Source organism: Myotis nattereri (genome assembly GCF_964212035.1).
Source record: "Myotis nattereri genome assembly, chromosome: 10".
Taxonomy (NCBI): domain Eukaryota; kingdom Metazoa; phylum Chordata; class Mammalia; order Chiroptera; family Vespertilionidae; genus Myotis; species Myotis nattereri.
Window position 1 is genome coordinate 42,080,615 of NC_138085.1, and position 16,880 is coordinate 42,097,494.

The 16,880-nt window shown below is 49.5% G+C and overlaps 1 protein-coding gene across 1 annotated transcript in view; it reads left to right on the forward strand.

Annotated features, from left to right (window-relative positions):
- Window positions 1-16,880, forward strand: part of TGFA (transforming growth factor alpha) — a gene marked incomplete at its 5' end in the record, with an annotated part of 94,424 nt that overhangs the window by 17,156 nt on the left and 60,388 nt on the right. The window contains one exon of the mRNA XM_081101360.1: window positions 15,471-15,524. Within this exon, the coding sequence (XP_080957486.1) occupies window positions 15,471-15,524 (54 nt within the window). The remainder of the gene's footprint in view (window positions 1-15,470; window positions 15,525-16,880) is intronic.

The window sequence follows — 16,880 nt, forward strand, 5'->3', positions numbered from 1 at the left end:
ATGACTCTGTTGATCTACACACATACACACACACACACACACACACGTTTCCAGTGTCTGCATTATTTCTTGGAGATCTGTCATCACACACAAGTGTTCATGGTGTCTTATTCCAGAATAAAGAACCTAGATTCCACAAAGTCCTTGTAAAGTTTTGCTGCTCAGATATTGACTTCTTTGGTTCACATTCCCTAGACACCTCTAGGTAGGTTTGACTCAAAATGGAACTGAATTCATTTAACAAGTCCTGTTGAGAGCTGTCTTTGTGTCAGGCACTGTTTGGGCACCAAGAATGCAGCAAACCAGAAAACACCACCTCTCGCTCACCCCCACTTGATCCCCAAAGGACAGAAAATAAACAAACAAACATACAGTAAAATGTCAGGTTGTGGCAGAGCTGGGGATGGGGAGTGAGCGGCTTGCTTCATTCCCTTGCTCACAGGTTTTCATAGAAGGAGGATGTGGAACACCTAAACAGCCCCATTGCTGTTCTGTTCCTTTCCTGCCTGAAGTGTAAGAAGACGGGAGAGGGGGATGGGCAAGTTCTCTAACTGCAGCTTCGTTTTGTTATGATGAAGGCTGTGCTTGACACCTACTGGGGAGCATACCCTCAGATGCAGCTGGAAGGTCAAGCAACTGGATGAACCCATCTTTCTAGCAACTCTTATATTCTGCTCCCTCAGTCCCAGAGCTAACAGTGGCTGACAACAGATTGAAAAGTGTATTCATAACTTGTCCTTCTCTGAGAGACAGCACGTCTAGGAAACGCCATCTATATTATTTTATTTTATTTTGAAATATATTTTTATTGATTTCAGAGAGGAAGGGAGAAGGGGAGAGAGAGATAGAAACATCAACGATGAGAGAGAATCATTGATTGGCTGCCTCCTGCATGATCGGGAATCAAGCCCACAACCCGGGCATGTGCCCTGACCTGGAATCGAACCGTGACCTGCTGGTTTATAAGTCGATGCTCAACCACTGGGAAACATCATCTATTTTACATGAGGGGCCACAGAAGCAAGGCCAGTTGCCCTGAAACCGGGTCCTGGGTTTCCTTAGTTGTTTTGGAGGCTGCTTAGACTCCTGGCTGTGCCTGTCAACCTGTCTGTTGGAAGACTTTTTTTGAAGACCCCTCACCCACTGTTCCTCCCTTCCCTCCCCTCCAGTCCCGTACCCTGCCTTCTCCCCAGCCTGTTTCCACAGGGAACGTGATTCTCCCCTGCTTTCTCTCATGGACATGCTCCCTGTTTGAGAGGGAGGCGCAGGGTACACGGCAGCCCAGCCCAGTCAGATCAGCCACTGACAAAGCTGGCCATTGCCCCTCCTGGGAGCCACTGTCAGCGTTTAGTGAGCACATCCCTGCAGCACATTTCACAGCAGAGGAGAAATCAGTGTGCTCCTTGTACTTCCTAGCAAGTGTTCAGCTGGCCAGGATTCACAGTGATGGCAGAGGCTGGTCAGGAATTTAGCTCTGTTGTCTGTCTTTATACTCTGCCAAGCTGATGGGGCAGCGATGATGCCCAGAGCCGTGGGCTCCATGGAAGGCTGCACAGTGTCTCCTCTGTCTTTCCAGAAAAGTCCAACCCAAGCTGCTTGTGCCAGCTTGGCCTTCCTAGGAGAAGGACGTTGTACTTGAACTTAGGGAAACAGTAAGACTAGACAATTCAGAATGTGGAGAAAATAATATGGCCTCATAGGGTTGAAATTGTTATCAGCTGGGGGTTTTTTGTTTGTTTTGTATTTTTAGCTTGTATCATTTATTTTTATTTATTTTTATTTTTTTATTGATTAAGTTGTTACATATGTGTCCTTATCCTCACGTTACCCCCCACCCCCCATTCATGCTCTCATCCCCCTGTTGTCTGTGTCCATTGGTTAGGCCTATATGCTTGCATATAAATCCTTTGATTGATCTCTCCCCCTTACCCCCACCCTCCCCTACCTTCCCTCTGAGGTTTGACGGTCTGATCGATGCTTCTCTGTCTCTGGATCTGTTTTTGTTCATCAGTTTATGTTGTTCATTATATTCCACAAATGAGTGAGATCATGTGATATTTATCTTTCTCTGACTGGCTTATTTCACTTAGCATAATGCTCTCCAGTTCCATCCATACTGTTGCAAATGATAAGGATTTCTTCTTTTTTACTGCAGTGTAGTATTTCATTGTGTAGATGTGCCACAGTTTTTTAATCCGCTCATCTACTGATGGGCACTTAGGCTGTTTCCAAATCTTATCAGCTGGGGTTTTTTAATAGACATTTTTAGAGCAATTTCAGGTTTATAGAAAAATTTAGTGGAAAGTACAGAGTTCCTATATACTTCCTTATCCACCCCCACACAATTCCCCTTATTATTAACATCTTGCGTTAGTGTGGTACATTTGCAACAATTGATGGGTCATTATTGGTTCATTATTATTAACTAAAAGTAATGTGTTTTTAACTAGAGCTAAGTGTGAACTAAAGCCCCTAGTTTACATTAGGGTCTATTCTTTGCATTGTGCATTCTATGAGTTTTGACGAATGCAAAATGGCCTGTATCCACCATTGTAGTGTCACACAGAATAGTTTCACTGCCCTTACAACCCCCGGTGTTTCCCCTAAAGGATAACTCCCCCCCCCCCCCCCCCCCCGTTCCAAGCCCCTGGAAACCACGGATCTTTTTACTGTCTTTTCCAGAATGTCATATAATTGGAATCACAGAGTCTCGGTCCATAGATTTTTATGAGTAGCTTCTTTCACTTAGTAATATGCATTTAAGGTTTCTCCATGTCTTTTTATGGCTTCATGCTCACTTCTTTTCATTGCTGCGTAGTACTCCATTGTCTGGATGTACCACAGTTTATCCACTCACATACAGAAAGATGTCTTGGTTACTTCCAAGTTTGGGCATTTATGAATAAAGCTGCTACAAATATTTGAGTGCAGGTTTTCTGTGGACACAAGTTTTCAATCATTTGAATAAATGCCAAGGAGCTCAGTTGCTGGGGCCACATGGTAAGACTGTGGTTCGTGTTGTAAGAAACCACCATGCTTCCCTCCAAGGAGGCTGCACCATTGTATCCACTGATTTTGGTTCCTACCCCACTCTCATTGAGATGAGCCTGGTTCTCCTAAACCAGGGGTGGGCAAACTTTTTGACTCGAGGGCCACAATGGGTTCTTAAACTGGACCGGAGGGCCAGAACAAAAGCATGGATGGAGTGTTTGTGTGAACTAATATAAATTCAAAGTAAACATCATTACATAAAAGGGTACAGTCTTTTTTTTTTTTTTTTAGTTTTATTCATTTCAAACAGGCCGGATCCAGCCCTTGGGCCGTAGTTTGCCCACGGCTCTCCTAAACAATGCTTCAATAATACCCTGAATGGTAATAGTCTAAGACCCTTTTCTCACTGCACCCCTTAAACGTGCAGGACTGCCACCCACATTCTTCTTCCTGCCGTCCCCCTATTCTTGCTAGAGCTAAACCATGCTGGCAGAAACTTCCCCTTTTCCTGCTCCTTCTGCTCTTTTGTTTCTCATCTCTACCTGTCTTCAAAGAAGCCAGTAGGTACAGGAGCAGGAGCAGAGGTGGGGTGGGTGTGGGGATCCACTCCCATTTTCCCTGCAAGAGCTACTATGTCTTCCCCGGATTTTTGTCTTCCTTTCAAATGCTTTAAGGTGACACCACTAAAAGGAATCTGATGCTCCCTGCACCAAAACGGTGGGGCCTGCCCCTCACTGGTTTGTGTCAGTCCACAAGACTCTCCCCGTTCAACTAAGTGCTTTGGGGGCATGCATGAACAGTTTTGCTACCAGAAGAACTTGCGTTGCTCTGAGGGAAATACATTAGGGGCCTAAAATCGGGCAGGTGGCCCAAGAGAGAGTCGAATGCATCACCTCTCTGGTCAGTTCCCTCCCTCTCGGGGCTCCTGGGGGTCTCTCTGGCACCTCATGACCGTAAAAGACTAGGAGTGGGTTTGTTTGTGGCTTGTCGGTCCCGTTACTTTATAGGTGGGCTTTGTATTGTGCAACCCAAATACTTTGGGTTAATACAGAGACAGACAGATGAACATAAGAAAAGAGGGAATTACTGAATGGGGAAGGGAGCATCCCAGTTAACCGGGGGCAGGCTGATCACCGTGGTTACCCTACAACAGGGGTAGGGAAAGTCTGGCCCGCGGGGCCTTATGGCCCCTGAAATCATTGGGTCTGACTGCCAAGGCATTAGGGGTGAGTTAATCAAATGTTTGACCAAGTACAGCAGGCTAGTTTTTAAGTTGATAATTTTGTATGGCCTGCGAATGATGGTATAAATATCCAAATGGAAGAGATTGGCAGAGAAAAGGTTTCCCACCCCTGCTCTACAAGCTTCCCCGAGACCGTTTGCAAGGCTCTGATGAGTGGCCCTGTCTGTTGATGTGACTGCCAGCTTGTTCCCTTTCCCCTGGGTTTGGGGTGCTTCTGCCCATTCATTTAGAGTCTGAATGGCCTGCGGTTGAAGAGACCTTCCCTGTTGGGGTCCAGAATTTCTTAACAGAGTGCACTATTAGCATCTTAGTCAGGACAAAGTCCTGTGCATTACAGCAATTTAGCATTCCAGCTCTCACCCACTAAATACCAGGAGTGCCCCTGAGTCATTGTGACAACCAAAAACTACCCTCAAAAAAAACTACCCTCACCGGTTTCCAGATGTTCCCTAGGAGGCAGTGCCAGCAGTGCCTCTCCTGTCAGGGCTCAGGGTGGCAGGGTCTTCCCGTGAAAGGAGGCCAGTCTGAGCACCTCCTGCCCACTCCTCATCCAGGCCCTTTTAGCAGCTGCTACCTGCACTTGTCACTCAGGCCCTTTCTCACCCACGCTCTCCTCCTCTTCCTCCTTCTCACCCTCTTCTTCCTCTTCCTCCTCCTCCATCTCCTCTTCCTCTTTCTCTTCCTTCTCCTCTTCCTCCTGCCCCTCACTTCCAGGGCCCAAGAAAAAGAACATAGACACTGTCCCAGTTGGCAGCATGATGTGGGTTGAGAAATGTGGGGTTATCGGAACTTCACGGTGTTTTCCCCTTAACTCTTAAAAATCTGGAGTTCTGGAAACTTGTCTCCTCTGCTTGAACCTTGCTTCTCAATCAGTGGCCCTTATCTAGTCAAATGAGTTCTCCACAGGGGTGTTCTGTGGCCACCCCTGAAGACACCGATCACAGGGGAAACCTGACAGTGGTGATCAGCATTCGGGCATCACTGTCCCCTCTGGCCCCCCCCCTCCCCCCCCACCCCCACCCCCCCCCACCCCCCCGCAGGCTGGTGCCGCATTGATCTGAAATTCTGCCAAGTCACACAGGTATTTATCTTAGCCCAAACCCCAAGTTTCGCAGTGCCTTCTGCAGGGTGGCTCCGGGGCTGCCCAGAGTGGAGCGGGGGAAGGGGTGAGTTTGTCATTACTAAGCTATTCACATGGAGGAAGTGGGGCAGAAGTCAAAGATTGCTTATTTTTTTACCTCCTCCCTGCTCGTAGCCTACTTCCACGCCACTTGTAGTAAGTGATGTTTACATATGGCCTTGACGGGGCTGACGGATTCGCCTGGCTTGGTTGGTTCTGCTGAGAAGCTAACTCTGCTGGTCTGAGGTCTGCACAGACAAAGCCCTGCTGACCAGAGGATGGGGATTCTGGGGCCACCACAAGGCCAGGGGAAGCTGAGATGTGCCCAATGGGCCTCCCTGGACGGGGAGGGGCTTGCACCATGCAGTGGGCTCTTCCAGAGCTGGCATTGGATTCCTGAATTTCCTGGCAGCCAGGTCTCGGCTCACTGGTTCACAGTGCTGAGGGGCCTGGGCCCTGCACATAGAGCCATTGTGTCTACCGCTTTATCCTGGCCTTATCTTCAGGGCACTTCCCACCCCTTCTTTCCTCTGGGGCTCTGGTGGTGTCCAGCATAGTCCCTTCCACAGACACCTTAATGCCTCCACTCTGTCAGTCAGCTGGAACAGGGTTTCGGAGCGCCTCGGCTTGGCCCAGCTTCTTGCAACCTTGGAGCTCAGCCCTGGTACAGCCTGTTGGTGATTCAGTGGCCAGGGAACTCCAGCTAGCCCGAGATACTTGCCCTGCTGCTCTGCAACCTCTGGATGGGGGCCCTCAGCCCGCCAGCGCAGGAGCAGGCCTTGCGGAAGAGGAAGTTTGACTCAGGACCCAGCCCTTGGTCCAGGTCTTTGATAAGGCGTTAACTCTGCTGGAGATATGACTGCTGCCTCCGAACAAAAAAGGGTGTAGATGTGGGGGAATGAGATCAGTCACCAGGCCTTCCTCACCCAGAGGAGATGCCCAGTGCATCCTGGTTAACTGTTTGATTGGAAGAGATCATTTGCCCCTGTATGCTATTTGCATTATTGGCAAGGGTCCTTTCAGACCACCAGGTCAGTAGACAGCATTGTTCTGTAAGGCTTTCAGGTGGGTGGGCAATTGGGGAGAATGGCGAGGAGAGGTGTATTGTATCACCTTCTGGTCCTTAGAAACAAAGATATCTCAGTAAGGCCGCACCCACCTCCTCCTGCAAGGGTCTCGAGGCTTTTTTATTTAGTCATTTATTTTTTTTGCACACTTTCCTGGAAGTCAAAAGAGCACATGTCATCTTCCTTTACAGCTGCAACACTTCTCTGATGCATGTGGTGTCGGTCCTGGGCATTAATTAGGCCCTCGACTCTACAGAACTCCAAGCATTTTATAAATATTCTCATTTGCCCCTTGAAGTGGGGAGAGAAAGATAGCAATCGGTTCTCCTGAGTTGATGGTGGGAAATGAGGTCTGGGCTGAGAGGGACAGGGAGGACCCATGTGAGTGAATGGGGTGGGCTGTGCACCTGCCCTGCTGCTGACAGGGGTCAGTAGGTGAAAGGTGAGAATGCTCCCTGCTGGAGTGGTCAGCAGGGCGTGTGGAGGACATGGGGGTCGAGCTGGGCCTGGAAGACTGGTTAGAAGTGAGGTCAGGGCAGCAGGAGGGTTTGGTAGGCATGAAAAAAACTAGCGAGTGTATTTAGGAGACCTGAGCCAGGTACTCACATTGGGGGGATATTCACAGAACACAGTTAGTGTGTTTGCTTCCGTTGTGTCTCCTCATCTGGATCGTAAACCTGTGGCAAGTCCTGCCTTTGCCTGAGGAGCCCCTGAAGATGTAGTGCTCAGCAACCTGCAGCCCCAGGCCATTCAGTGAGCCCTACCCCCCTTATCACACCCTCTGCCTTCCCCTGCTTGGGGTCCGAGGTGCAGGTCTTCCTGTTTTCTCATAAAGTTTTCAGGAGAGCCTACAAAATGAGCTAAGGATCTGAGAAGAAAAAACGTTTCAGGGGTCATCTTATCAGGGACGAAACAACTGAGGATCATCTTGGCCCGCGGTCCAGCAGCTGCACTCCCAGCTCAGAAGGACGACACTTCTCCACACTCCCAGGGCCCTCTCTCCATGCTAGCGAGACTAGTTAACATCATTGTTGAAGCAGAAGGCGCATTTTAACTCACCACCCATCTGAATGGTGGTGCAGCCCGACATTTGTAATGGAGTACAACATAAATGGTTTCCAAGAATTGGGAGGATTCGTTTCCATGGGACAAGTGCACTGCAGACATGAGAGAAGGAACTGTTAGTCCTTTGCTATCTCAGCAGCACCGAGAACTGTGTCTGCCATGTGGTGGGTGCTCAGTGAGCACCTGTTGAATGAATGCATGCCAGGGTTCAAGTGTTCTTCATTTCCACTGAAATCAGAATGAGAACCAAGACTTAGAGCTTAGAGCTGTGGGGGTCTAGGATAGATGTGAGGAGTGAATTACCAAGGATCAGCTGGGGGTTTTTTTATTCCCCGTGTGCACACTCTCAATACTCACCCCCTCCAACTCTGTGACCTCTTAGGGAAATTCAGTTCCAAAAACCTAACTAAGGTGTAGGTGTTATGCCAGGTGTGAGGGTAGATATGAGTAAGGCACCGTTCCTGACCACACTAGAGGTCAGATGTGAAAACTTTTGAACTACAAGGCAAATCAAATAAGGACTTCTCCAAAGAAATGATTATTTCTGATGTTTGAGTAAAGCTTTGAGAGGCAAATTCGATATCCATGGGCAGAGGGAGGGGCCTGCCAACTTGAGAGATCGGCACAGTACATGTTCACGGTAACTCTCTATTCTAGCAGCTACCATTGATGTGCCACCCAACATACTGCACATTTCTCACGTGTCTCCTCATTTCTTCTCTAACCCTGTGCAGGAGCTGGATAGCTTTCTCTCTTCTGACAGTGAGGGAAACCAAGGCTCAGACAGCGAAGCAAATATCGCACAGCTGCAAGGAATTGTCAGGTCCCCAGTGATGTGAACCCAAGGCACCAAGCTCTGAGAGAGGGCAAGCCATGTGCAAGGAAGGGGGACAGTGCCTGATGGGAGTGGTGGGAAGAGCAGACGGAAATGGGGGTTAGGACCCAGACATGCACCTTAAATCTCTGCTCGGGACTTGGACTGGGTTCTGTGAGCAGGGAGCCTATGGTGGGGGAGCGGGGGGTGGAGGAAAGGAGTGCTGTGGTCCAGCAAGTGCTTCAGGAGGGTCTCTCTGGCAGCAGGAGCAAAGTAAAAAGGCTGTTGGCAGGAAAATCAGTTAGACAACTATTGCGATAGCGCGGGAGAGATGATGAGGCCTGAACTGGGGCAGCGGCAGCAGATGCAGGGGATGGATGAGATGGACAGTGCGGAGGCAGGTTGTGTAGGAGGCCTTGACTTGGATACCAGGTAAAGGAGAGGGAGGGAGGGATGATGTCTGTTGGGCCTCCAACCCCGCCCAGAAGTGAAGAGGAGGAGGTGGAACAGGTCAGGGGATGAGACCAAATGAAGTTATTTTTAAACACATGGTTTGAGGGCCAGGCCTCTGGAGAGTGGTCAGGGTTGGAGATGGTGCTTGGGGCAGGGGAGCAGAGGCAGTGCCTATGGGAACGGGGGATCTCTGTGCTGCCTTTGGTACCCCATATCCATCTGCCTTCACTGTGGTACGGAAGATTCCACTTCTCCCTGACTTTGTGTACTCCATTTCACGTCATAATCCTTGCAGTAGCTGTATGAGGAGGTGTCATCCTTATGTACGTATGAGGACACTGAGTGAGCAAGATTGGATAACATAGCCAAGGTCTCACAAGAAAAGAGTGGCAGAGTCAGGATTTGAACCCAGGTCTGATGTCAAGGCACCTTTCTGCTCTGCTATAACAGATGCTGAGTCAGAATTAGAAAATGGTAGAGGGTTGCAGTGTGGACACCCACCTGTTTATGTCTTCCACCTCCCTGATGCTCATGGTTCATGCTGAAAACTTTGGTTTTTCCTGGCCACAGAGATACTGAGAGGGACATGGAAAATACCTATGAGCATGCAGGTGGCACTGGCTTATTTTCCATGATGCCCTAAGGCCTTAGCCTCATCAAGCTGGACTTTGCTGCCTATGGCCACGCCATTAGGAAGGGCAGCCTCGGGCCCCGAGCTCACTGGCCCAAGTGCATTCCCTCATAGATGGTGAGCTTGCAATATATCATCAAGCCAAAATCAAGACTGCACTGTGCTCGCTTCAGCAGCACATATACTAAAATTGGAAGACGGCATGGGAAATGTAGAGATGGAACCTAGTTCACTTTTAGGTTCAGATTTAGGACCTCTTCCGTCTTCCGATATTTGATGTAAAGGTCATCGTGCTAAATTGAAAGACAAAGTTACCATCAACTGAGCACACTCATTGAGACAAACACACATGACCTTCTTATTGTCTGATCCTTTTTCTAGGCAAGGGGTCCACCTTACAAAGGGTTGGAAGGAGGCCAGGGGTGGTGCCCCTTGCTGGTGCGCTGTGTGCTAGATGGTTCTGCCTCTCTCTGCCTTCCTCTCTCTCTGAAAATATAAAGAACCTGTGAGTGAGAGAGGTGAAGTGACTTGCTAAAGGCGACACCATTCATGGATGACCCTCATCTCTGGGCTCCCCTTTAGCTATGTTCCCCATGTCACAGGAACACATGGATTATGTCCAGGAGAGAAGAGGAGGAGCTGGTCTTTTCTAGCATTTCTGTGTTCTTTGCTGTACTTCACAGGACAAGCAGAAACAAAGTAAAGCCATCTGGGCCCTGTAATATGAGCCTGCAATGTCTGTCACTTACAAGTTGGGTGACCTTGGGCCAGTCACTTCATCTCCTGTACCTCCACTTTCTTTCCTCTAAAATGGGAGCATAATAGTACCTACATCTTAGGACTTGCATAAAGTATGGAATCAGACGATGCAGGGCACATAGTAAGTAGTCAAGCAAATGTTGCTGCTATTATTATTATTAATGCCATTAGCCACAATGGCAATCCTATGACTGAACGCTGTGAGGAGGGAGCTCAGAAGACCGATCAAGCTCTGGTGGTCTTCCCTCCACTGCCTGCCACTGGCCTAGAACGGTCTCCCTGGTGAACTTGTCCCTTGCCACAGCTGTGTTTGGGCGCAGGGGTCGGGACCTCGCTTGTGTGGTTTGGAACTGAAAGCTGCCCCTCCCTGCAAAGTTGGTTTCTTTGCTCCGTGCGAAAGGACCTGCCACCTGAAACACAACACTCATCTTTTCAAATAATGTCTCGATAAGACTCTCTCCTTGGGTAGCAGGGTCCAACCTGTGTTTTGAAAGCAGTGATCCAGATGCTGGGATGGTGAAAGAAAGAGCCCTCTGTCCAGAGCCCGTCTGCACAAGGTGACTCATTTCTGTGTCACATGTTTCTAAACTCTCCTCGCCATCCCCAGAGTTTTCCTAATCCTGTCCGGCCAGTTCCGCCACAAATTCCTCTGCAGCTTTGCCTGACATTGTCTGAACTGAGTGTCACTCGAGTCTGTGAGCTGGGGCAAATGTGAAGTGTCACCTCCTCCAAAAGCAACCATGGCCTGTCTGAGGGCTGGCCTCCCTGTGCTGGGGCGATGGCGGATGCCCTGGCTGCTTTCTGTATTTATGGATATTGTCACGAGGGCGGGCTTGTGGTCTCCTGGCCTCCCCCCTGCTCCTACAACCTTTCTTCCTAATCAGTTCTTACCCTGCAACCAGCATCTTCACCAGGCTGTCAAAACCTCTTGCATTTGAAAAGCCTGTTAAAGCCATAAAACATTGCAGTTTCTGCTATGCAGTTAAAATCTGGCCATGTTTGCAGATAAAATTTAATGTTGGGATGTAAGTCCTGAGGAAAGAGGCCTTAAAACCTGTACCAGCAGGTCCTGGGTTCCATGTGACCCATTTACACATATGTTCATGCCCACGTGGCTGCTCCAGGGGTATCCCCTGTGGACCGCATGCTGAGCTGCGGGATTCTCGCCTTCTAGGGACCACCCTCCACTACCTGAGCTCCTCGCTCTGTCCCTCACAACCCCAAAGCATGGTAGGAAAGGAAGGGGGATCCTAGCTGCCCCCCAAACACCCACACTCCTTTCTGCATCTCTCTTGCCTGACTCCTGCTTCTCCTGCCTGCATTTGTTCTTTACCCATAAGCCTTTCCTCACCACCACCCTCTCTAACTCGAGGGCATCCTTCATCCAAAGGACCTGCTGCAATCTCTCTCCATCCTCCCCACATCTCCCTGACACCAAAACCTCACCTTCACCCCCTATGTAGAAAACCTGGCTTAGGGGACCCAAAAATGGATGAGATGTGGAGCTCTTGATTTTCTCAGAGGACAGCGAGCTGATCAGCACAGTGGAGTGGGTAAGAGCCTGGAAGCAAACACTGGCTGTGACAGAGGCCAGAGCCGGGCATGGTCCTCTCCGCCGTGTGACCCAGCACCAGAGCTGAGTGTCCACAGAGGAGACAGCCACAGGCTGATGAGTGGGAAAGGATGGAGGGTGTCCCCTGCTGAAGGCACAGCCCAGGTCCCCATCCCGTGCATGAGTGAGTGGCTGCACAGAGGGGTTGGGGGTGGGCTCCCTGCTTTGTGGTCCAGGGGAGATGGGGGCCCAGCACCTCTCAACAGCATTTCCCATTGACGCCCCTGTGAGTGGGTTTCACGATGGCTCCATTATGTGTACTCACAAGATTAAAAGCCTCGCCTCTCCCGACATTCTTTCTGCTGGAACTTCTTATTGCCTTTCTAACAGCTAAGTTGTAAGCATTGCAGCCCTTGTCTTTCCTGGAGGGCAGTCTGGTTCCCACTCTGCGTGGGGTGGGGGTGATCAGCCTTTCAAAAGGCTTTCCTTCCGTTGTGAGTGGTTTTCCCCTCACCAATCTCCCACCTTTTTTTTTTTAAGTCCATAATCCAGGGATTCCCCTCTTTGGAACTGTTTAAACAGACATGGGATGCTGGCAGGAGCCACTTAAAAGGATTCCTGCCCCAGAAGGAGCTGTCTGGGTGGCCTGTGGCAGGAGAGGTCCAGCTTTGAAACTCAAGCGAGAGGAGCCTGCGGCTTCGGGCCACAAGCCTCTGTCTGAACTGTGCCTTTCTCCCTGCAGTCAGTGGGCGTGGCAGCTGTCCCAGGGCCGTGCTCTCCCCACACAGGTGCTCCAGGCAAGGATCTCCTGTTCTCTGATGAGCCTCAGTGGCCACATGTTTCTGGAAGGCCTTCACAGAGCCAGGCTTTCCCAGCACAACCAGGGGTGCCGGCGGTCTGGACACCTGGGCTTACGTAGATTGGCAGTCAGGGGTCTGGACGTTCACACCCTCGCCCCTCAGGAGACCTTGCTCGCAGAGGGGGAATTGGAGGCCATGGAAATTCCCAAGAGGCAACGGATGTGGCCTGTAGAAAAGAGGGTTCCAGCTTCGATGCCAGACCTGCTGAATCTGTCGTTTGGACTCATTTCGGAGGCTGTAACTGGTGAATACATACCTACCAATGTGTTGTGACAGGCTGTGGTCGGAAGGACTATTGTGTGTGTGGTAATTAAACGCTGTCTTGGGCATAGGAGTCGGACAGACTTGAGTTTGAATTGGGCTGCAGGAGCTTGGGCACATTTCTTAACCTCTCTAAGCCTCCGTTTCCTCATCTGTAAAACCACATGTTTCCACAGGCTGGACCAGAAGGCCGGGGGCGGGGAGGTGCCTGTATTGTGGGTTATTCTGAGGACCCCATAAGACAACCCATGTAAAAGTGCTGGACAGGAACTGGCACCTGCCCACTAAGTTACACCCACCCTTTGAGAAGTGAAAGATGTGACCCTACTTTTTTTGGTCTGGGACCTTCTTAGGGAGCTCACCACATGGGGAAGGGAAAGCAGAGACCTCACCTTTCATCACAGCCTTAGCTGGGTTGTGCCTCAATCAAGTTTATAGAGAGAAGCCCAGAGCACTAAGAAGCTGCTCTCCATGGAACTAGCCTTCTCACATTGCTCAAATTTTGAATCAAAACCCAGCGTCTTTCATCTGTGGGACAAGGTGGGTTTGCAGACTCTGATTAGTTCCCAAAACACCTATGTCACAGCTCTCAGAGGAGGAACAGAGGGGGCAAGTAACGTGCCCCAAGGCTGAGGGGCGGCCCTTCCCCAGCCCTGGAGAGTTAGCGATGCTTCTGCTCTGTCCTGGCTGCAGTTGGACGATATTTGCTTTCTTGTCTTGGTTTTGCTTACACAGAGGTTGACGTGGAGCCCAGGAACTGGACTTCGCTAACTTACGGAATATGGGCCCAGGGAGGGAAGTGGCAGGATAATTCATCCGGTCAGGGACTGGCCAGTGGCACTGCTTGCAGAGAGGTATGCAAAGCATCCCCGGTTGTTATGCTACTACTGCAGGTCACTGGCTGGCTTTGGCCCTGAGTGGTTGGTGGCGGTGCCATCAAAGTCAGTGTGACAGGTCCCAGCTGACAGTGTGGAACCACTAAGACTTCTGGCTCTGGCAGGAAAGCCTCCCTTCAGCGCTTGGTGTGCGGATTACAAACTGAGCCTTTTACATATGTCCAGGGAGCCTAGGAGCTGTGCTCCCAAAAGTAGTGTCTATGGAGCAGCACAAAAGAATTGAGTAGGGAAGACAGGATGATTTTACTCATCTTCTCTTCTTGTTCCAGCCCAAATAGCTGGTCCAGCCTCCGCAGGAGCCTTTGGGAAAGGCCTGAAGGAGAGCTGTGAGCATGGCCGCTCTTTCTGTTCCAAACGTGTTTCTCCACGGAGTGTCAAGGCTTCTTTGTCTATCCCCCGAGTGGAAGAGGAATACAGACCTCACACGCATGGTGGGGTTTGCCGTGGCCCTGTGCAGTGCGGGGGTGGGGGGTGGGGGGGTCACAGTGAAGAACTGAGCTTGTTTTCTACATGACTCGATTCATCTGCCTTCCAGGCTAACCCCTCGGTGGCCCGGACTCTACGCGGCCACCGTGGCATCTTTTGCATTTCAGTTTTAGGAAGTCATTGTAGTAACTCAGTTCATGCTGATTGCATAACTCCTACGAGGTTCCTTTTTCATTGGAAACTTGCTGCAGTGTTTCCAGAAACCTCTGCTACTGTAACATCTGGGCACCCAAGGTCATCTGTTGACAGGGGTGGCTTCATGGGCATGTGACTTGTGTAGCCGCAGTCTCACGCTCAGAGGGCCCTGAGCAAGGGGTTGGTGCTGCGGCTGCAGTCCTGAAATTCTTGATAGTTTTATCTTTAAATTTGTATCTCCTAAGTGAAGTCCAGTGGGACAGTGGAGTGTGCACAGGGGCATGTGATCCCCCCTCCTGCTTCCCCTGGTGGGATAGGGACACAAAAATGGTTGAGGTTAGGTGCATGCAGCCACGGCATCTCAGGACAGGGCTTGGTGGCAGCTATCCTCATGATGGTCAGTGGATGACTAGATAGGCATGAGCCTGTCCCCTATCCCTGATTCGGGTACCTAGTACATCCTGGAGCAGAGGTTGTAATACCCTTGGGGTCACCTGTCCACCTCTGGTTGGGGCGCCTGGCTTTTAGAAAGAAGAAACAATTGACTAGACTTTTGTGCCTCTACCTGGGTCACTGCATATCCACCCAGATGCTGCTGGAAGGGATACTGCCAGTCGGTGGCCACACGTGCCCTTGCACATTCTGTCGCTGGGGCCCCTGTGCCTGTGAGGGACTCTGCTCACCTTGCAACTATCCCCATACTTCAAAGACAGAAGTGACATATAGCAAATAAAAAATATCATGACATGCACAACAATGTACTTAATGCCCCTGAACTCTACCCTTTAAATGGTTAAAGTAGTAAATTTTATATATATACATTACCACAATAAAAATATTTATATGGTATAAACAAAAACAAGAAACATCATGACAGGTGGAAAGAGAGAGACCATGGAAGAAAGGAAAAGGCTTTCTGTTTAGTACTTTTAATGGCACAGTGTTCCTGCTCTTAGAACAAGGGTCCTGCATTTTCATTTCGCACTGAGCCCCCCAAATGATGTAGCCAAGCCTGCCTATGGCCGCATTGTAAAACTACCCAGTCTTTACCTTTCCAGAAAGAATCCTGCCCTCAAATCCTGCAAGGCACGTGCTGCTGAGCTGACTCTTATCTCTCTCTCTCTTCTTCCCCCACAGGTCTTGTGTTGGCTGTGTGTCAGGCCCTGGAGAACACTACATCTGCCTTGAGTGGTGAGTCCTGTCCCCTCAGCCCCTTGGTGTGGGATGGCACATGGGGGATGGGCAGGGAGCAGACCTTGGCCAGTTTGTGGAGCCTGAGGTCTAAGCTTCCCTCTGGGGCTCCTGCTGCTGTGCTCACGCCCAGCTGTGCCCTGAGCGCTCTCTGCTTGGCCTCCCATGGGCCAAGATTGTGCTGCTGGGAGATCTGAACTGCAGACCTGAGGGAGCTATTTCCCTGCTCGCTCAGGGCTCACCCCCTCCCATCTCTCTGTTCAGACAGTCATTGTGGGCAGGGGTGCTGGAAAACAGCCTGCAGGCCCTGAGGACTTGAAACTAGCTCATCTAATAGTCCATCTAAAGAAGAGCCCAGATTCCTGAGCCCTTGTGTCTGCCTCCGCCTGGTGATCTTTGTAGTAACATTTCCCTTGTTTCATTTTAAAGACCCTAGAGAAACCGATTGAAAAGTTTGGGAAATGGAGGAGGCTAACCGCGCATGGTCAGAGCGCTCAGAAGCAGCCCCGTTATTCGCACATCACTTTTGTCTATGTGCACTAATAGTGAGGCATAGTGAGGAGACTATTTTGATTCCTGCTTTTTGAACTCAAGGTTTGGAGTTGTGTGCTTTTCCATGTTTTGAGAAGCTTCTAAATTTTATCCTTTTAAAATGTCACAATGTTCCATTAAAATGGGCACGTGTAATTGAATTAAGTATTCCCCATTAGCTAGTTATGTTGCCTTCAGTTCAAGTTATGATGCTACATTTTTATGCCTAGAAGCTTTTTCCTTATTTTGGATACTTTCCTTAGGACATATCTTCAGGAGCAAGAATAAATATATTTATGATCCTTGGTACAAATGGCCAAACCACTTTCCAAGTGAATTTGAGCTGATTTTTATACCAGTAATGCACGGGTCTGCCAGCTTCACAGTTCCCGCATTGGCATGGGGGATGGGGCATGCTCCCATCTGTTACTGCAGTGATCCCCGACCTGTCTGTCCCCCTAGTTATTTCAGGTCAATGTCGGGGTGTGTGTGTGTGTTTCACCCTTGGCTAATTCAATATGTAAAACCATTTTTAATGTTTACTAAGGAAACATTCATACTAGAAGAAGAGAAATGGTAGTGAAATCAATCCCCAGATACACATCACCCAGCTTCAACAATTAGCATCACTCTGCTATTTTTCTTTCATCTATTCTCCCATCTTTCTTATTTTTCCCTTTGCTGGGATATTTTAAAGCAAAGCCCACTTATGAATATTACTTTTATCTAACGGATAAGGACTTTTCAGAGCAAAGCCACAGTCCATTACACCACAAAAGCAACAATGATTCTTTTTTGTTAGATTCTTAAATATGGAGGGTAGAT